The 21,128-nt window shown below is 37.9% G+C and overlaps 2 protein-coding genes across 8 annotated transcripts in view; one reads left to right on the top strand and one right to left on the bottom strand.

The window, feature by feature from the left end:
• The window catches only part of LOC115520998 (intracisternal A particle-promoted polypeptide), a 43,293-nt gene extending 29,406 nt beyond the window's left edge, over nt 1-13,887 (top strand). For all 6 annotated transcript variants that reach the window (XM_032594292.1, XM_030325865.1, XM_030325864.1 and 3 more), the window contains one exon: nt 11,893-13,887. In XM_032594292.1, the coding sequence (XP_032450183.1) occupies nt 11,893-12,117 (225 nt within the window). In that variant the 3' untranslated portion in view covers nt 12,118-13,887. The remainder of the gene's footprint in view (nt 1-11,892) is intronic.
• Nucleotides 13,888-16,503: 2,616 nt separating this feature from the next.
• On the bottom strand, nt 16,504-20,898 carry TMEM69 (transmembrane protein 69). 2 transcript variants are annotated; one of them, XM_030325870.1, is made up of 3 exons: nt 20,826-20,898; nt 18,966-19,105; nt 16,504-17,580 (listed from the first exon to the last, which is right to left on the bottom strand). In XM_030325870.1, exons 2-3 carry the CDS (start codon nt 19,005-19,007, stop codon nt 16,870-16,872), a joined length of 753 nt encoding a protein of 250 aa, XP_030181730.1. In that variant the 5' UTR covers nt 19,008-19,105; nt 20,826-20,898; the 3' UTR covers nt 16,504-16,869. The 2 variants fall into 2 exon arrangements, with proteins under 2 accessions (XP_030181730.1, XP_030181731.1); XM_030325871.1 differs by having other exon boundaries at nt 18,966-19,102.
• Nucleotides 20,899-21,128: the final 230 nt, after the last annotated feature.

Genomic DNA, 21,128 nt, shown 5'->3' with positions numbered 1-21,128 from the left:
AGGGGGCTCCTGGGTGGCTCAGTCAGTTGAACATCTGACTTCAGCTCAGGTCATGATCTTACGGTTCATGAGTTCGAGCCCCACATCGGGATGTCAGCGCAGGGCCTGCTTTGGATCTCCTGTCCCCCTGTCTCTCTGCCCCTCCCTGACTTTGTCTCTCCCTCTGCCCCTGTCTCTCTCTCTCTCAAAGTTAAATAAACATTAAAAAAAAAAAAAACCTAATTTACTGTCAGAACCCAAATTCTTTTTACAATTCCTTACTAATTGAAGCTCCAAAAGTTAATTTTACTTTGTCCTGTCAATCTCCCACAGATTTATTCTCTCTTTGTTTAAAACGTATAAAAACCACCTGCCTTTGTCACTTTTTTAGGTCTCAATTACATTATTGGGCCTTTGTGTGCAAGTAATAAAACTTTTTTTCTCTTGTTAATCTGTCTCATGTAAATTTAATTCTTAGTCCAGCTGGAAGACCTTAAGGGTAAAGGAGGAATTTTCCCTTCCCTGCACATATTTTGAATCTCTGTTATTGTGTACAGGTTGGGAATATTATGTCTTCTTGATGAAATTGATCCTTTCATAGTCATGAAATATTTGTTTTTATCTTTGGTATTATGTTTTGTTCTGAAGTCTACTTTGTCTGATATTAATATAATCATTGATGTGGCCAAGCTATCTTTTGACTATTATTTGCATGGTACATCTTTTTCTTTCCTTCTACTTTAAATCTATCTATATCTTTACAAGTTGCATCTCTTGTAAGGTAACATACAGTTGTAATCTCTTTTTTTATTTATTTTTTAAGTTTATTTACTTAGAGAGCAAGCAGGGGAGGGGCAGAGAGAGAAGGAGAGAGAGAATCCCAAGCAGGTTCCTTACAGTTAGCACAGAGCCCAGTGCGGGGCTCAAACTCCCAAACTGTGAGATCTATGACCTGAGCCAAAACCAAGAGTCAGATGCTTAACCAACTAAGTCACCCAGGTGACCCAGTTGTAGTCTCTTTTTAATCCAGTTTGACAGTTTCTTGCCTTTCAAATGGAGTCTTTAGAGTTTTTACTATTTATATGTAATGTAATTACAAATATGATTGGTTTCTAGACTCCTGTTTTGCTGTTTTTCTATTTCTACAATTCTTTCTTTCATTTTTCCCCCCTCTTTTCTGTCTTTATGTCATTTGTTTTAGTATTCTATTTGATCTCTTTTGTCCAATTAACTATAACTCTTCACCTTTTTCTTAGTGGTTATTGTAGGGTTTATATTATGTATTATACATATTTATACTATATATATATATATGTATATATGTATGATCAAGGCTACCTTTGCATTATATCATACCACTTTCTTTTTTTTTTTTTTTTATTTAAACCACTTTTTTGTTTTAACTTTTTTTTTAAATGTTTATTGATCTTTGAGAGAGACAGAGTGCGAGCTGGGGAGGGACAGAGAGAGAGGGGAGACACAGAATCTGAAGCAGGCTCTAGACTCTGAGCTGTCAGCACAGAGACTGACATGAGTTTGGAACTCATGAACCATGAGATCATGACCTGAGCTGAAGTTGGATGCTAAACAAACTGAGCCACCCAGGCACCCCTAAAAGTTTTTTTTAATTCGAGTATAGTTGACACCCCAAACCACTTCACTTTGAATGTCAGAAACTTACAAAAATATACTTTCATTTTCCCATTTTCCATTCTTTGTGCTTTTGTTATACATTTTACTTCTACATATGTTGTAAACCCCATAATACCTTTTGTTATATTTGCTTTAAAAAGTTATATTTAACATAAAATTTTAATGTGAAAGTCTTTTATAATTATGTATATATTTATCATTCCTAGTTTTATTCTTTTCTATAGAACTAAGTTTTCATCTCATAACATTTTGTGTTAGCATGAAGAACTAACTTCTCTTTAATATTTCTTTTAGTGTTGGTCTGCTGGCGTTGATTCACTCTCTGTTCATTTTCTGAACGGTTTTCTTTGCCTTCATTTTTTGAAAGATATATATTTTTTTCTTTTTTTAATGTTTATTTTTGAGAAAGAGGGAGACAGAGCACGAGCAGCAGAGGGACAGAGAAAGAGGGAGACACAGAATCTGAAGCAGGCTCCAGGCTCTGAGCTGTCAGCACAGACCCCGATGTGGGGCTGGAACTCACAAGCCATGAGATCATGACCTGAGTCAGACGCTTAACTGACTGAGCCACCCAGGTGCCCCAAAAGATATTTTACTGAGCACAGAATTTTATGGTTTTTTTTTTTCCCACGTTGCTTAAAAGGCGTTGTTTATCTTCTTGCACTGTTTCTGATGGGAAGTCAGTAGTCATTCTTATCCTTGTTCCCTTGTACGTGTCTTTTTTTTCTTTGGAGGCTTTTACAATTTTCTCTTTATCATAGGTTTCCAATATTTGATTATGGTGTGTCCTGTTGGAGTTTTGTGTTTAATCTGCTTGGAATTCACTGAACTCCTTGAATTTGTAGGATTATAGCTTTCATCAAATTAAATGTTTTCAGCCATATTTCCTTAGATTTTCTTAGATTTTCTGAGACTCCAATAACATGCCCAGGTCCTACAGGTTACTGAGATTCTGTTAATTTTTCCGCATCTTTTCTCTCTCTGTGCTTCAGTTTTGTTTTCTGTTTTTTGTTGTTTTTTTTTTTTGCTATACAGCTTCACTGAGGCATACTTGATAAAAATTGTATAGATTTAGGGTGTATAATTTGATGTTTTGGTATACATTATGAAATGATTACCAAATCAAACTGATTAGCATATTCATCACATCACAGTTTCCTTTTCTTTTTTTTCCATTTTACTAAAGTCTGTATTAGTCATTCTAATTTTTATTTAATTTTTTTTTAATGTTTATTTATTTTTGAGAGAGAGAGGGAGACCCAGACTATGAAGCAGGCTCCAGGCTCTGAGCTGTCAGCACAGAGCCTGATGTGGGCTCGAACTCACAAACCGTGAGATCATGACCTGAGCCAAAGTTGGATGCTCAATCCACTGAGCCACCCAGGCGCCCCTCTAATTTTTTTTTAATCCCAGTATTGTTAACATACAGTGTTATATTAGTTTCAGGTTCTCTTTTCCTTTTTTTGTGTGTGGTGAGAGTACTTAAGATCTGCTTTCTTACCAAATTTCAAGTATACAGTATAGTATTATTAACTATAGTCACCATGCTATATGTTAGATCTTTAGAACTTACTCATCCTGCATAAGTGAAATTTTGTGCTTCAGTTTGGATAGTTACTCTTGCTGTGTTTTCAAGTTTATTAATCTATATTGACTTCTAATATGCAGTGTCTAATTCCATTTAAGGAATTTTTCACTTCAAATATATTTTTAGCTCTAAAAGATATTTTTGGGTTTTTTTTTTTTTATGTCTTCCATTTCTCTCATCATGTCCATGTTTTCCTTTAGATCCTTGAACATATTTATAACATCTGTTTTGAAGTCCTTGTCTGCTGATTCCATTATTATCATCACTTTTGGACCTGTGTCTGTTGAATTTTTTTCTTTCTGGTTTGAGTCACATTCTTCCTGCTTTTCCACATTTTTAGTAACTGTCGTTTGGATGGTGGACACTGTGAATGTTATATTGCTCAGTGTTTGGATTTTATTTTCTTCTTTTAACTGTTGATAAACAGTTACATCATTTGCAAATCAGATTGATTCTTTTGAAAAATGTTCTTAAGCTTTGTAGGGAAGGTCTAGAGTAGTCTTTCTTGTAGGTCTCCTTCTAAAGAATGACCCTTCTTGAGTCTCTGCTAATGTCCTAGGTATTCAGCAAGGTTTCTTTATTTTGGCTACTCAAAACTAGAATGTCCTCTAGCCTTGTGTGAGCTCTGGGAATTGTTCAGCTTACACCTCCTATCAAGGAAAACAGTTTTTGTTGTCACAATATTTTTGACACCAAATGTGTAGGTATTCCATACCAAACTGTTCTCTAGTTCTTGATAGACAGCAACTGGGTACCCTCAAGTCAATTCATTTCTGACCCTAACAACCCCACAGATTAAGGGCTCAGTTTTACAAGACTGCCCCTCACTTTACACACCAATTTCAAGCAGTGGGACTTCAGGTTAACCACTGACTTCTTTACATTACATTTGTTTGATTTGGATACAAATCAGGGGTTCCCAAAATCCTTTCCTCAGGTTCAATAATTTGCTCTAATGGCTTACAGAACTCAGGGAAACACTTTATGTACTATTACTGGTTTATTATAAAGGATATAAATGAATAGTCAGATAAAGAGGTATATACGGCAAGGTCCAGAAGGGTCTTGGGTGTAGGAGTCTGTAGAATTTGGGGTATGACACCCTTGTGATACATGGATGTCTTTACCAACCTGAAAGCTCTCCGAAAACCATAATATGGGGATTTTTATGGAGGCTTCATCATGTAGGCATAATTGATTACTAATTCAACCTCCAGCCCCTCTCCCCTACCCAGATGATAGGGGGTGGGGCTAAAAGTTCCGAGGTTCTAATTCTGGCTTGGTCTTTCTGATAACCAGCTCTCATTCTGAAGCTATTAAGAGCGCCTCATTAGAACAAAAGACACTTCTATCACCCAGGAAATTCCAAAGGATTTAGGAGTTCTGTGTCAGGAACTGGGGCCAGAGACCAAATACATATTTCTTATTACGTCACATCCTCCTATTAGTTCTTTACCTGTTCTAATAGAGTCTCACTTTATGCATTGAACAGATTAGTAGTACTCAAGACACAAGGGGACCTCTGGCAGTCTTGCTTGCAAATCTTAGCTGCTTCAACCTCTCTAAACTATGATCTCTGTCTCCTAAATCAGATTACTGTCATGCTGTGCTTGGGAATCTCCTTCCCTGTACTACTGTTTAGAAAGCCCCATCAGACAGAAAGCTTGGACACCTTGTTTGTTTCTTTTTCTAAGGGATCACAATTATTCATTGTGTGTTGTCTGAGAACTTTTGTTTCATAGGTTTTGTCCAGTTTTCTAGGTTTTTATGGCAGGAGGACAGCTTTGGTAACAATTAGTCTACCATGGCTGTAAGTGGAAATCCTTCCTGTGTCCTTTTGACATGTTCCATCATTCATTGAGCATTACTTTATAGATAATAAAATATTTCAAGCTTATTTTGTACTTTCTCTGCTCTAGCCCTGGAATCAGCCATTTCTCTAAGAAGCTCCAGTTCGTCTTAGGGAAGGATAGTATTTAGAAACCAAGGTCTAGGCACTTGGACTGCTCATTACTACTGGGGTATTGCTGCTTCTAGGCACTCTCAGTAAACAGAGCTAGGAAATATATATATTTATATACATATATTCACTCACATTAATTTGTAAATATTTCTGTAACATGTAAGTATTATACATTATAAAACCATGAGTTCATAATGATAACTCCAAATTCCAGTACAATATGTCAGATTCTTTCAGGCCTTACCCATTTCCATTTTTGTAAATACCTTCTCTGTTAGTTAAAAACTTGGGTCCTATTATTCTCCCTATAGCTGACCCTTGAACACAACATGGTTTTGAACTGTGTGGGTCCACTTATACATGGAATTTTTCAATACATACAATACGGTACTGTAAATGTATCTTCTCTTCCTTATGATTTTTTAAATAACATTTACTAATAGTAAGTTATTAGTAATTAAGTTTGTGGGGAGTCAAAAGTTACACATGGATTTTCAACCGCATGGGGGTAGGTGCCCCAACCCCCTTGCTGTTAATGGGTCAACTGTATATTTACTTATTTGTTAATTCAATGTACTTATTAAATGAAACAAATCTCCCTACTATGTCCAACTCTCTTCTCTAACTGCCACTTCTGTACATAACCCTTCTTTTTTTTTTTTAAATGTTTATTTATTTTTGAGAGACAGAGACAGCATGAGCGGAAGAGGGGAGAGAGAGAGAGAGAGAGGGAGACCCAGAATATGAAGCAGGTTCCAGGTTCTGCGCTGTCAGCACAGAGCCCAATGTGGGGCTCGAACTCATGAGCCATGAGATCATGACCTGAGCCAAAGTCGGATGCTCAACCGACTGAGCTACCCAGGCGCCCCTGTACATAGCCCTTCTTGTCACTGCGTATATGAGCTCACCAATGTTCTTTCTTCCTCTCACATACTGGGTTGACTCAATTATGCTAGGAAGGGGAGATTAGAGGAAAATAGGGAAAGGTTGTGTCTTCATTGAATCACCATTCTATCGTGCATTTGTTCATTAATCCATTTATTCATTCACTTGTACAGACTTCTTAGTATGTAAGTATCGATCAGATACTATGCATGGGGAAACAGGGCAAACTGAACATGCAAGGCCCCAGTTTTTAAGGAGCCTAAATTCTAGTGGGGAATATAGAGACGTAAATAGACAATTACATCACAGTTTGTTAGGTGCTGGGATATGCAGTAATAAGGTGTGTTATGCTGTAGGCTTATAGGTTAGAGCAATTTTTTCCAAATTAGTTTCTATGGAGTACTATATTTATCTGGAGAGAGAGAGAGAGAGAGAGAGCATGAGTGGGGGAAGGGTAGAGAGAGGGAGGGAGGGAGAGAATCCCAAGCAGGCTCTGCACTATCAGTGGAGAGCCTGACACAGGCTTGATCTCACAAATGGTGAGATCATGACCTGAGCCAGAATCAAGAATCAAACACGCAACTGACTGAGCCACCCAGGTGTCCCTAGTTTTTTGCACTGTTAAGAGGAATTAGGTAACGTGTTCCCCTAATCAACTATATGTAGGGAAAGTCGGGTTAAACAAAGTTAAATAAGTTTCTTTACACAATTTAGTACAATAATATGCTTTATGCATCTTTATGCTAAATCTCTCAAATTTTATGGTGCACACAAACTCTTTTGTTTGTGGATGTTTGTGGAGCATTTCTGGAATAAAGTGTTTCAGGGAACATATTTTGGGAAATGTGGATTAATGTTACTTGAATTTTATGGTTCTTAAACCACTTATGGTTATTAAAACCTTTAAAGCCTAAAGATTTAAATTTTCTTTCTTTTCTCTCTCAAGTAAAAAGAATTTTGTTAACAGCTTTATTGAGATATTATTCACACACCAAACATTTGAATTGTTTAAACTTTTGGCTATTATAAACAATGCTGCTGTGAACATTTGTGTACACATTTTTGTGTGGACATGTGTTTTCATTTTTCTTGGGTATATACATACCTAGGAGTGAAATTGCTGGATGATACAGTAATTCCAACTTCGGCTCAGGTCATGATCTCACAGTTTGTGGGTTTGAACCCAGCTGTCTGTGCTGACAGCTCAGAGCCTGGAGCCTGCTTCGGATTCTGTTTGTCTCTCTCTCTGCCCCTACCCCGCTCATGCTCTGTCTGTCTGTCTGTCTGTCTCTCTCTCAAATAACAAACATTAGAAATTTTTTGAAAAATGGATTGTCTTTTTATTATTGAGTTGTAAGAGTTCTTTATATATTCTAGTCCTTTATCAGATGTATCATTTGCAAAAATTTCCCCCCATTCCAAGAAGTGATTTTCTTCACTTTATGGTATAGTTAGAAGCACAAACATTTTTTGGGCACCTGGATGGCTCAGTTGGTTAAGCGTCTGACTCTTGATCTCAGCTCAGGTCTTGATCTCAGGGTTGTGAGTTTAAGCTCCACATTGGGCTCTATGCTGGGTGTGAGGCCCACTTTAAAAAAAAAAAATCAGCATTTTTAATTTTGATGTTTTTTTTCTTTTGTCATTTATGCTTTTGGTGTCATAACTAAGAAACCATTGCCTAATTCAGTGTTATGAAGATATTTTTCTAAGAGTTTTATAGTTTTAGCTCTTATATTTAAGTCTTTGATTCATTTTAAGTTAATTTTTGTATATGGGAAGAAGTAGGGGTCTACCTTCATTCTTTTGTATGTGGCTAACCCATCATCCCAGCACTATTTGTTGAAAAGACTATTCTTTCCCATTGGATTGTCTTGGCACCTCTGTTGAAAATCAGTTGACCATGAAAGTGAGGGTTTATTTCTGGACTCTCAGTTTTATTCACTTATCTATCTATATGCCTATTCTAATGCCACTACCACACTGTCTTCATTACTGTAGCTTTGTAGCAAGTTTTGAAATTGGACAGTGTGAGTCCTTCAACTTTGTACTTCTTTTAAAGAGGGGGTTTAGGGGTACCTGGGTGGCTCAGGTATCAAAGCATCCAGCTTTGGCTCAAGTCATGATCTCACAGTTTGTGGGTTCGAGCCCCACATCGGGCTCCACGCTGACAGTGCAGAGCCTACTTGGGATTCTTTGGGATTCTCTCTCTCTCTGTGTCCCTCCCCTACCCATGCGCATGCTCTCTCTCAAAATAAATAAATAAATAAACTTAATAAATAAATAGAATAAAAAATTAAAAAATGGGTTTAGCTATTTTGGGTCCTTTCCATGTGAATTTTAGAATCAGCTTGTCAGGTTTTGTTTTTCTTGTTTTAAGATTTTATTTAAAAAAAAAATTTTTTTTAATGTTTATTTATCTTTCAGACAGAGAGAGACAGAGCATGAACAGGGGAGGGGCAGAGGGAGAGGGAGACACAGAATCCGAAACAGGCTCCAGGCTCTGAGCTGTCAGCCCAGAGCCCGACGCGAGGCTCGAACTCACGGACCGTGAGATCATGACCTGAGCCGAAGTCGGCCGCCCAACCGACCAAGCCACCCAGGCGCCCCAAGATTTTATTTTTAAATAATCTGTATACCCAGTGTGGGGCTCAAACTCACAAACCCAAGATCAAGAGTCGCATGTTCTTCCAGCTGAGCCAACCAGGTGCCCCATCAGCTTGTCGATTTTTACCAAGAAGCTAGCTGGATTTTGATAGGGATTACATTGAATTAGAGATCAATATGGGGAGTGTTGCTATCTTAACAATATTAGGACCTTTTTAAAAAATGTTTTTAATGTTTATTTATTTTTGAGAGAGAGAGAGAGAGAGAGAGAGAGCGAGTGGAGGAGGGGCAGAGAGAGAGGGAGACACAGAATTCAAAGCAGGCTCCGGGCTCCGAGCTGTCAGCACAGAGCCCAAAGCAGGGCTCGAACTCATGAACTGCGAGACCATGACCTGAGCCAAAGTCGGACACTCAACCGACTGAGCCACCCAGGTGCCCCAACAATATTAGGACTTTTCATCTTCAACATGGAATGTTTTTCTGTTTGTTTAGTCGTCTTCAGTTTCTTTAAACAATGTTTTATAATTTTCAGTTCCTTGAACTCTGTTTTTAAAATTTATTCCTAAGTATTTTATTCCTTTAATGTTTTCTTAATTTCACGTTCAGATTTTTCATTGCTAGTGTATAGAAATTCAATTGATTTTTGTCTGTTGATCTTATATCCTGAAACCTTGTAGCACTTGTACTCTGATAGTTTTTTTGTGGATTTTTTTTTATTAAAAAAATTTTTTTAATGTCGTTTATTTTTGAGAGAGAGAGACAGAGACAGTGTGAGTGGTGGAGGGGCAGAGAGAGAGGAAGACACAAAATCCAAAGCAGGCTCCAGGCTCTGAGCTGTCAGCACAGAGCCTGATGTGGGGCTCAAACTCACAAGCTGTGAGATCATGACCTGAGCTGAAGTCGGATGCTTAACTGACTGAGCCACCCAGGCTCCCCTTTTTTATGGATTTCTTAAGATTTTCCAAATACAAGATTGTGTCTTCTATAAATAGAGATCACTTTACTTTTTCCTTTCCACTCTCAATGCCTTTTATTTCATTTTCCTTCCTAATTGCCTTGGTTAAAACCTCTAGTACAATGTTGAATAGAAGTGGCAAGAATAGAATTGTCTTATTGTAAAGTATGATTTTGATTCTTATTTCTAATAAATTTCAGACTTTGGTGATAGTTCAAATTCCTTTGACCTTCTGTGTGATCTTATTTGGGAATCTAGAAAATGAACTTTCTGAGGGCACTTTCTGTTGCTATTTTTTTCTATATGGCTGGAAATGAATAGATTTTTGTTCCAAAATAAGTGTTTATCAGTAGTCAGTTACCTTGGTTTTTCGTGCATAAATCTAAAATGTTACTGTTATTTTCTGTCTACTAAAGACCTACATTATAGATCCAAATCTTAAAGATAATGTATAACATGTGTCTGGTCCTACAGAGTTTATTTTGAGGTTACTCAAGATAAAAAGCAAACTATAGTTCTAATACACTGATGAAAATGAAACATCGACATTGTGGGATGAGCCCCGTGGTTCCCTTATTCTTGTCAAGAGCCATTTTTGTAGGGGAGATTTCATTCTTTTTTATGGGTGAATAATATTCCACTGTATTCATATACTATTCTTTATCCATTCCTCTACTGATGAACACTGAGGCTGCTTCTGTAATTTGGCTATGTAAATAATGCTGCAATAAACATAGGGGTGCATGTGTCCCTTTGAATTAGTGTTTTTGTACTTTTTAGGTAAATACCCAGTAGTGCCATTACTGGATTGTAGGCAGTAGTTTTTAACTTTTTGAGGAACCTCTATACTGTTTTCTCCAGTGGCTGTACCAGTTTGCATTCCCACCAGCAGTGCACGAGGGTTCCTTTTTTTCCACATCCTTACTAACACTTTGTTTCCTGTGTTATATTTTTATTTCTATTTTTTTTAAGTAATCTCTACGCCCAACATGGGGCTCAAAGTCATGACCCCAAGATCAAGAGTCACATGCCCAACCAACTGAACCAGTCAGGTGCCCCATCTTGTATTTTGATTTTAGCCATTCTGACAGGGGTGAGGTGGTATCTCATTGTAGTTTTGATTCGCATTTCCCTGATGATGAGTGATGTTGAGCATCTTCTCACATGTCTGTTGGCCATCTGGATGTCTTCTTTGGCGAAATGTCTGTTCATGTCTTTTGTCCATTTTTTAATTGGATGATGATGATTATTATTATAGTATTGAGTTGTAACAGCACTTTATATATTTTGGATATTAACCCTTTATCAGATATGTCATTTGCAAATATCTTCTCCCATTCAGTAGGTTGTTTTCTTGTTTTGTTGATTGTTTTCTTCACTGTGCAGAAAACAGCATTTTATTTTGATGTAGTCCCAACAGTTTATATTTACTTTTATTTATTTTTGTCTTTCCTCAGGAGACCTAGCTAGAAAAGTGTTGCTACAGCTGATATCAGAGAAATTGCTGTGTGTGCTGTCTTGTAGGATTTTTATGGTTTCAGGTCTCACAGTTAGGTCCTTGATCCATTTTGAGCTTATTTTTGTGTATGGTGTCAGAAGGTGGTCCAGTTTTATTCTTTGGCATATAGTCCCGTTTTTCCCAACACCATTTGAAATATTCTTATATTTTAAAATAATCTTTTAATCTGGAAAAATCATTCTCACCAAAATAGGCTATAGTTTCTGACCCCCGATCTATACTTTTTCTGAAAATACATTTTGCAAATCATTAACTCCACTAGATGATCTTTGAAAAAAAGGATTCCGTGGTTAATAACTGGGCAAGTGTTGATAGCAATATCATTATCTTGGAGATTAATAAAGGTCATTAGCATATTAAAGTCCTTCTGTATAGAGAAGCTTTTTTCTTCTTGGAGCTTTGTGGGTTTGTGGTGTGTGTGTGTGTGTGTGTGTGTGTGTGTGTGTGTGTGCATTACCTACTTATATTCAATAGAACTAGTTTTATAGAACGCATGCCTATAAGGGATTTCTAGATTGTCTCCTGATCATGATTTATAATTAATCAAACATGTTTTTCAGTTGTTTTCCTCTAAACTCGTTACTTTTGTCTATGCCTACTCAAAAGTTCATTTGAAAATGTTTATATGACTGGATTGTGAGTTTGAAATTTAAACATGTAAAAAGAACTAGAGTATCTGATTTCTCAACAGTTTTCTCTGTTACCATTTTATGATTTCTGCTCTTTTTTTATTTCCTCTTAACCAGGAAAAGTGGGTTGAAGTTGCTTCGATGAAAGTGCCTAGAGCAGGCATGTGTGTTGTGGCAGTTAATGGGCTTCTGTATGTTTCTGGAGGTCGATCTTCCAGCCATGATTTCTTGGCCCCAGGTACCTTGGACTCTGTTGAAGTTTATAACCCTCATTCAGATACATGGACAGAAATCGGTAACATGATCACCAGTCGTTGTGAAGGTGGTGTTGCTGTACTATGAAATATAAAGCATAAGGGAGCACAAGAAACATTTTGAAAATAAAATGTTTGCAAATCACATATGTATTTGGTGATAGGACCCTCTGATTCTGTTGAGTTTTCCATGTATTTGATAGGTTAGATGACTAAAGAATGATTTTTCTAAGAATTTGAGTGAGAGGAGATATGGAACATATCCTAAATTAATAAAGAACTCACACAAATTTGTTAAGCTTACCAACAGCAATGCTGTTTTTGCTCTAGAATTTTCCCCTAAGGGAAGAGTCCTAATTGTAAAAATGATTTGCTAGAAGCTTCTTGGCTAATAGCCCCTTTAGCTGTTTCTCCGGGGCAAACCAAGCTGTAACATGACCCTTATGTGATATAAGAATTTTAGTGAGACAGTTTAAAGATGTCTGTACATTCATGATTCAGTCTATAGCACAATTTTCCATGGCCATAGTTGAACCTACAGAGAAAAGCCAATGAAACAACTCCCTACTTTCATTTGATGCCAGGAGTTTTCAATAGCCCCAGACTTTTTATTAGCAGCAGATACACTGGGAGGGACATGTGGGAAATATCTAGCTATCTGTATAGATGTTTATATAGATTGATACATTTTTGCCTATTGTTCACAGGGTTAAAAAAGCTTTTGTTCACTTATATTTTTTGTCTTAATGCTGAAAATGCAAGTGAGGAATTACTAGGAGGTTCTTAGTGATAGTCCATTAGTGCTATTGGATAATATAATGGGTAACAGAGCCTAGTGGGAGGTTAACACCTATTTTCTAAATAGTTCTTAGTTTGGCTTTGGGAAGAGGGAATTTTATTACACCATCAACCTTGGTAAAGCTTACTTGTACTTGAGCAAGCCTAAGTATGAACTTAGTACAAAGCCTACTGCCTGGCTTGGAAAAAGTGGAATTGTAGGTACCTATGAAGCTTTTATAGACATTGTCAAGTTAAAGGACTCTGATCCAAAACTGCTTCTCAGAACTTTTCATTTTTCACCTGAGAAACATTCTAAAGAATGTTTTCTGTCCAGTTCTGAGGAACATTCTTTGTGTACATGATCATTATTTTATTTATTTCCACTAGTCGTTTGGAACCATACATGTTAAAGGTCTTGCATACATTTACGTTTACCTAGTGATTCCAGGATTTGATTTGTATATCCCTGATTTCCCTTTTTCTTTACTAAAGTTCTTCAGGGTATTGTTAACAGGGATCAGCAGCTTATTTAGATACACAATCTTTGGTAAGCATTAAAGACTCAGCACTCATATCCAAAATATTTGGATTGGCCCACAAGGATACTTTCTTCCATAACTTAACCATATGCATGTATTAAGAAAAGCCCAAGTAGTGCTGACACAAAGCTCTGTGTCCCTTTCTTTGGGGTATCCTGAAAGTCTGAAGTGTCATAGATGCTTGGCTGAGATCTATAAAATGTCAAGGAATGAAGTATCAAGATCATTTGTAAATTATTGAAGCTCTAATTTATGTGCCTTTAATATTTCTAGTTATAGAAAATCTGCATTCTGGTTCAAAAGAGATTTAAAAAATACTACTGTAATTTAGTTCTCATTATTGCCTGGTGCCAAACTAAAATGGCACTGTGAGGGAGGCATTTTGTATTGTGGTGGCAGAAACCTGTCAAGACAATCCATGTTTGGGCTTAACAGGTCCAGACAATCTCTGTAAATAGCTAATTGTAAAAATGCTTATTATTTTTTGGGTAATGACACTGTTTTAAAAATAATGTACTAATAAAGTATGTTGATTTTTGCTTTCCTTGTATTACTTATAACTTAGTTTATTAGTGGTGTTCCTGGATCACCACCAAACTAATAGGATTGACCAAGTTTTTTAGTGTTTTGTTTTACCTTTAGGGACTTGCACATTTAGTTCTTACATTTAAATCTGTTTTCTGAGCAGCTGTTAATGTGATCTTCCTTCAAAATATTTGACAATCTTGGAGCACCTAGGTGGCTCAGTTGGTTGAGTGTCCGACTTCAACTCAGGTCATGATCTCATGGTTCATGAATTTAAGCCCTGCATCGGGCTCTGCTCTGACAGTGCAGAGCTTGCTTGGGATTCTTTCTCTCTATGCCCCTACCCCGCTTGCTCTCTCTCTCTGTCTCTCTCAAAATAAATAAACTTAAAAAAATTTTTTTTTAATATTTGACAATCTAATATACTTCAAGACGTCCTGTGCAATGTAAAGTTGGATGTACCTTAAAATCAGTTAAAAAAAATTTTTTTTTAATATTTGAGAGCGAGCGAGCTCAAGAGCACATGAGTGGGGGAGGGGCAGAGAGAGAGGGAGACACAGAATCCAAAGCAGGGCTCGAACTCATAAACTGTGCATCATTACCTGAGCTGAAGTCTGACACTTAACTGATGAGCCACCCAGGTGCCCCTAGAATCAGTTTTCTTAAAGAATCATACACTGTAATTCACTTGCAAAGTGCATTTGCCTGCCTCGTTTATTGAAATTGGGCAACTAGCTTAAGTGACTTGCCCCTATTCTGAAAGATGATGAATTTGAGATCAGAGAAGTTTTAATTTGTGCAGTCCTCATGTAATTTAGAAGCAGTTTCCTCACCAAAACACTGTGAGTAGAATCTGAGAAAGAGCTTCTAAAGTGTAAGGTTTCTTTTCTTTAGTGTCAGACTGTAGGTAACATATTCTCTGCATTAATAAAGAAGGATTGTGTGGTGGTTTTATTGGTAAGCTTCTCACTGATCAGAACAAGGTCTAGCTCTGTGGTATTATATTTGTTTGCTAGGGCTGGTGTAACAAAGTACCACAGAAGTTTAAACAATAAAATTTATTGTCTCATAGTTTTGGAAGCTGGAAGTCTAAAATCAACTTGTTGGTAGTTGGTTCCTTCTGAGGGCTGAAAGGAAGGCATGTATTCTAGGAATCCTTGGAATGTGGATGGCCACCTTCATGTATACATGGCAATTTTCCCTGTATGCAAGTTTATCTCTAAGTTTTCCCTTGTTATTAGAATACTGGTAATAAAAAAAGAATGCTGGTAATATTACATTACAGCTTACTCGTATGCCCTCATTTTAGCCTTATTACCTCTGTAAAGACCCTGTCTCCAAATAAGGTCACATTCTGAGATATTGGGGCTAGGATTTCAACACACAATTTATGAAAATCAAGTTAACTAACATTTGAATACATTATCCAAAGATAACATATACCAGGTTTATATTCTTTAAGTTTATTGATTTATTTTGAGAGAGTGAGCAAGCAGGGGAGAGGCAGAGAAAGAGGGAGAATCACTTGCAGGCTCTGCACTGCCAGCAGAGCCTGATGTGGGGCTCAAACTCACAAACCATGAGATCATGACCTGAGCTGAGATTCAGTCAGACACCTAACCAACGGAGTCACCCATGTGCTCCTACTGATTTATAGTCTTCTGCCAATTAAATTGTTTTTCCTTTTTTTAGAAGACAATCTCAAGAGACTGTTTTCAAGTTAGAACCTAAGGTGTTGCTTGTTTTTAAAAAAGCTTCTGAGTTGTGTAAAACTAGATCACCCTGCTTGATAGAACATCAAGATGGCTCCCGCTTTACTTTTCCTAATTTATACATACTTGTGACTTTATTTAAAAAATTTTTTGACCAGCTGATGATATTTGAAGATGGGGTTGTGTCTATAAAAATTGGATACAAACTGGAAAATGTGTCCAGCTTTTCTTTGAATATGGCTTTCCCCTTATGATACTGCTCCCTACTGACTTTTAGAGCCACAGATCCTTTCAGCTCATATAACTAGATTATACCAGATAAAATGAGCTTGGAAATGCAATTCTCAGGGCCAATTGCAATGACAACCCCACAACGGAACCATTTGTTATTTTCTTTTTTTTTTTAATTTTTTTTTAACATTTATTTATTTTTGAGACAGAGAGAGAGACAGAGCATGAACAGGGGAGGGGCAGAGAGAGAGGGAGAAACAGAATCTGAAGCAGGCTCCAGGCTCTGAGCTGTCAGCACAGAGCCCGACGCAGGGCTCGAACTCATGGACCGTGAGATCATGACCTGAGCCGAAGTCGGACGCTTAACCAACCGAGCCACCCAGGCGCCCCACCATTTGTTATTTTCAAACACTCATGGATACAGAGTTTTCCTCTTATGGGAGAATATGCGTGTCTTTTTTCTTTTTTTTTTTTTTTTTTTTTTTTATTTATTTATTTTTGGGACAGAGAGAGACAGAGCATGAACGGGGGAGGGGCAGAGGGAGAGGGAGACACAGAATCGGAAACAGGCTCCAGGCTCCGAGCCATCAGCCCAGAGCCCGACGCGGGGCTCAAACTCACGGACCGCGAGATCGTGACCTGGCTGAAGTCGGACGCTTAACCGACTGCGCCACCCAGGCGCCCCATGCGTGTCTTTTTTCAATGATCATAAGGCTCTAGCAAAAAGGATTTTCATTTTTATCATTTTATATATACATTTTTTCATTTTACGTTTTTCAAAACAAGTAAAACATTAAAATGTTATGTATAATTCATACACACTGAAAAATGTAACCTAAAGTGAAAATGACTTGTTAGGGATTTTCAAACTCTTATCAAGTAATTCCTAGGAAATAAAGATTTCTAGAAATGAAAAAAAAATATCTGTGAATAAATAACCACTGATGGGGAACAAAAGCTAAACAGGAGAAGAAGAAAAAGGTGATGCCAAAACACAACTTTACGAGGCTTGTAGCCAACATGCTAACATTATCTACAAAGTAGTTTTTATATTTATTCTACTTGACCAGGCTTCTTGAGTCCTTTCTCTGGATAAATATCTTTAACTAGTAAAGTGATTACAAATGAAAGCAAAGCCACTAAAGTGACTACTATCTTAAGGACTTTGAACCAGTTGGGATAATGTGGCAAGAGAAAAAGTTCAATGTGTAATGCTATCCCCAAACCTATTATTACTGTGACTATAGCTTCACTGAGTCTTTCAGAAATAAGGAAGGCAAACCATGAAAACAGAAGAGGAGGCGTACTACTAGCCAAACTGAGGAAGTCTGGTTTGGCTGTATTATCTTCTGGCAGAGCAAAACCCCATTTGATCCCTCCCAAGAAAGATAGGAAACTGGCTCCATAAGCCATCTGAGTAAAAGCTAATAAGGGGATATAAGTCTTTGCCATCACCATGACCAGTGGTGGAGCAACAAAGGGGATTACTCCTGCCAGAATTATGTATAATAGTGGCTTTGGGCTTTCAAGCAGGAAAGTTATGGTGCCTGGTGGCTTGGTTGGAAGGACTTCTTGCTTCTGCTGCTTCTTAAAGCTGCACAGGGAAGTATGATAGTATTGTGTCTTGTTCATATACACTGGAAATGATGAGAAAAACCAAGGCCCTGGCAACAAAGGGGAAAAGTTTTGCTGGAGACATGTCTTGAGAGAAACTGTTTCTATCCTGCTGGCTCCTAGTCGGAATGTGAAAGGGTACTTCAGCATCTAAAGAGAAAACAGAACCAGTAGACAAAAACAAATTTCAAAATAATAGCAATTTCTTAGTTAATCCCAAACTGAAACAATATAAAAACAAACCATCTCCTTTCTATTAGTACATCAAACTTACAAAAAGATTGTACTATAGGGTGATGTTAATGCTAGCTAAGGCTAGCAAATAGTGATAAAACATGCAAAAGATACTGAATAGAAACCTATTGATGTATTTTTTCCTACCACTAACCTTATCCCATGAAAGGAGTATCTGAAAGAGAAACAGGTAAAGAGTACACCTTTAGGATCTGGCATTTTAAACTGCCTCTTCTATTTATAACTTGCAAAAGAAGCAGTGTTAATTACTGTGGGAATGCTATTTTATATTGATAAAGCAATCTACCTTCCAGTTTAGCTTTATAGAAACTATACTTTCCATAGCTCCATTCCTTCCTACACGTCCCTGCCTACTTTTCTCTGTAGGGAACCCATCTTTCAAAATTCAGCATGAAGCATTCCCCAGTCTGAATTAATGCTCCTATAACTATGTAAGTATCTTCTGCACACTCCCATCATAATTCTCACGGTGAATGTAAATTATGTGTTTGTCTCCATATACTTGAGAGTCAGAACCATATTTTTTCCTTTGTCTTCAAACAAACAAAAAAACTCCCCAGTGCCTTTCATGGTCACAGCCAAAATAAAAACCTTTCCTGCTGATTCTGTGCTTTAGTGAGCAGATTTCAGACTTCAACTAGCTAATAGATGAACAGTGACTCAAAAAGCATTGAATGAAAGAAAAAAAAGCTATTTAAGAATCTTGGTGAGGGGCGCCTGGGTGGCGCAGTTGGTTAAGCGTCCGACTTCAGCCAGGTCACGATCTCGCGGTCCGGGAGTTCGAGCCCCATGTCAGGCTCTGTGTTGACAGCTCAGAGCCTGAAGCCTGTTTCAGATTCTGTGTCTCCCTCTCTCTGACCCTCCCCCGTTCATGCTCTGTCTCTCTCTGTCTCAAAAATAAATAAACGTTAAAAAAAAAAAAAGTTTTTAAAAAAAAAAGAATCTTGGTGACTCCTCAAAATGCTAGGAATGATTCCATCCTGGAGTTTTTTCTTCCTTTTGTTTGGAATGTTCTTCCCTGAGCTGCTTGCACAGCCTATTCCCTCTCTTCCAACCTATTTTTAAGTACAATCTTAAGTTTATTGTTGATACTCCCTATTCCCCTTCCCTGTTTTATATTTTTCCAGAGGACTTACCACTTGATATATGAAATAATTTGTTTTACCCACCTTTTCCCGCATCACCTAAATATATAAGGATAAAGATTTTTGTCTTTTTTTTTTTTTCACTGCTATTGCCTCAGCGAAGCAGTGCCAACAAAATTTGCCGAATAAACCAACCTTTGAAGATGCCTGAGAAAACTTCTGGATGAAATGAAGCATGCTGGGTCCAATTGAAAGTCTTGCTCAGGAAGATGCCAGGCAGTTCTGATTAATTCATTTTTACAGCTAAGTGGAGGGGCTGAATCAGAAGTATGCTGCTGTGTACAAAACAAGATGTCACTTAATTGTCTTCATTTTATACATATCTTTTTATAAGTAGTAACTCAAGAATTTTACTTTGAAAACAATCATTAATGTCTTCAAAAAATCAGTAACACATTAAGTAGATAGATCCTTTTCATCTCTGAACCATTCTTTTATTTTTTATTTTTATTAATGTTTATTTCTTTTTGAAAGAGAGAGCACATGCAAGTGGGCAAGTGAGGTGGGGGCAGAGAGAGGGGGAGACAGAGAATCCAAAGCAGGCTCTACACTCTCAGCGGGGCTTGAACTAATGAACTGTGAGATCATGACCTGAGCTGAAGTCTGGATGCTTAACCAACTGAGCCACCTAGGCACCCCTGAACCATTCTTCTAGCTTTTGCTGTTTGGTGTAACTGAAAAAGTAATGTACAGCGACAGAAGATTTGTATCTTACAAACACCTCTATAATTCCCCAGCTGTTGTGACCTTGCATAAATTGTTTCCTTGAAGTGCAGTTCTCTCATTAAAATGGAAAGTTATAGCTTCTCTGTTCTCTTTTTTCACCTTAGTTACCTATTTTGGGTAGGCATTTACAGTTCCAAATGATGGTAGCAATCAATACAATTTAGCTGTGAACCAAGCACCGTAACTATGTGTTTTATATGCATTAACTCATTTAATACAACAACGTTATCAACTTAGTGCTGAAAGAACACATATAGCCTGTTAAATTAGAGTGAAGATTTTGGAGTCAATTTGTGTTGGAATCATGGCTCCCCCACTTACCAAGTATGTGACTTTGAACAAGTTATTTAACCTTGTTATGTTGCAGTTCACTCACCTTTGAAATAATTACAAGAACTACATAGGGTCGTTTTGAAAGTTAAAAGAATTAATACATGTAAAGAACTGAGAACTGTCCCTAACATAAAGTAAGCACTCAAAAAGTATTAACTATATTCCCACCTTACACAAGGGGAAATGGTTACAAACCCTGTCTAATGTAAGCAGCCAGTAAGTGGTTGAGTGAGAAGATAAATCTAGATCTGTCTTACATGAGTTTCACTCTTAATCAGGAGAATGGGTGTCTAAAAGATCCAAAAACCACATGTGCTACCTAAGTAAACATTTTAATGAACTAACTTCTAGGTTACAGCTCTTAAGGCTGGGTAGAAAAATCCTGTATACATACCAGTCAATGTTTTCATTCTATAACATAAAGACGGAGGGAGGTAGGTTATCCCGGTCCTACGAATAGATCTTAGATGGCACTTACACCCACTCCTGACTTCAAACACATATATCTGCGGGGCCCACACTCACTGTTGCTCAAAATCACCTGCGTAAGAGCTTTCCGGACCACCCCCACTTAAAATCTCAATGCTCTTTTCACTTTCGGGACTCCCTATGCACTATGACCATGTGATTTCCAACTCTTGGTTGTTAAAGGGAAAGAGTGATGGCCTAAACCCCGGGGACGGCAACTGGTGAGGAAATGAAGGGCAAAGAACCAAGGGTTAATCCGCTCAATTTAGGTGAAAACGGACGGTATTTTCACTGCCCCAGAGGGAAGACTTGCAGACTGCAAAGCCTCAGAGTGAACATTTGAGAGAAGTGTCTGGACGAAAGGATCCTCGGGAAACTGCCCCACAGTGCTCGCGGCTTTGATTTACTCTCAACCCTTGGTGACCCCATTCCCAATCTGCACCCTGTGGCAGCCGCCCTGCTACTTACTTGCCACCTTGGAATCAGGAGATGTAAAAAAAGCTGAGCCGCCAGAATAGCCAGGAAAAGGCAACTTCCGGCACGTGGGTGGTAACAGTCCCTCCCCACTTCCTGAGAAAGGGTGGGTTGGGGAACAGTCCGGGTGGGAACTTGACCAGCGCTGAACTGGTTCCCATGCCAGGCTTTCCATCTTGGGTTATTATTTTAAATCTTAACTCTGGAAGCTGGCTTTTGAAGTCTGTAGGATGCCGGAATGGTCTTTCTTTTAGGTTTCCCAGCCAGCAGAATCTGCCCCTCCGAGTTCGGGAAGGT

This window comes from Lynx canadensis, chromosome C1 (assembly GCF_007474595.2).
Source record: "Lynx canadensis isolate LIC74 chromosome C1, mLynCan4.pri.v2, whole genome shotgun sequence".
Lineage (NCBI taxonomy): Eukaryota > Metazoa > Chordata > Mammalia > Carnivora > Felidae > Lynx > Lynx canadensis.
The sequence above is the reverse complement of the archived record's forward strand: the minus strand, read 5'-3'. Positions and strand labels throughout refer to the sequence as shown.

Coding starts and splice junctions, on each gene's coding strand:
- TMEM69 (XM_030325870.1), bottom strand. CDS start 19,007: ATGCTTCATTTCATCCAGAAGTTTTCTCAGGCATCTTCAAAG. Junction 17,581..18,965: donor TTTCTCAGGCATCTTCAAAG/GTTGGTTTATTC, acceptor TTTTCTCTTTAG/ATGCTGAAGTACCCTTTCAC.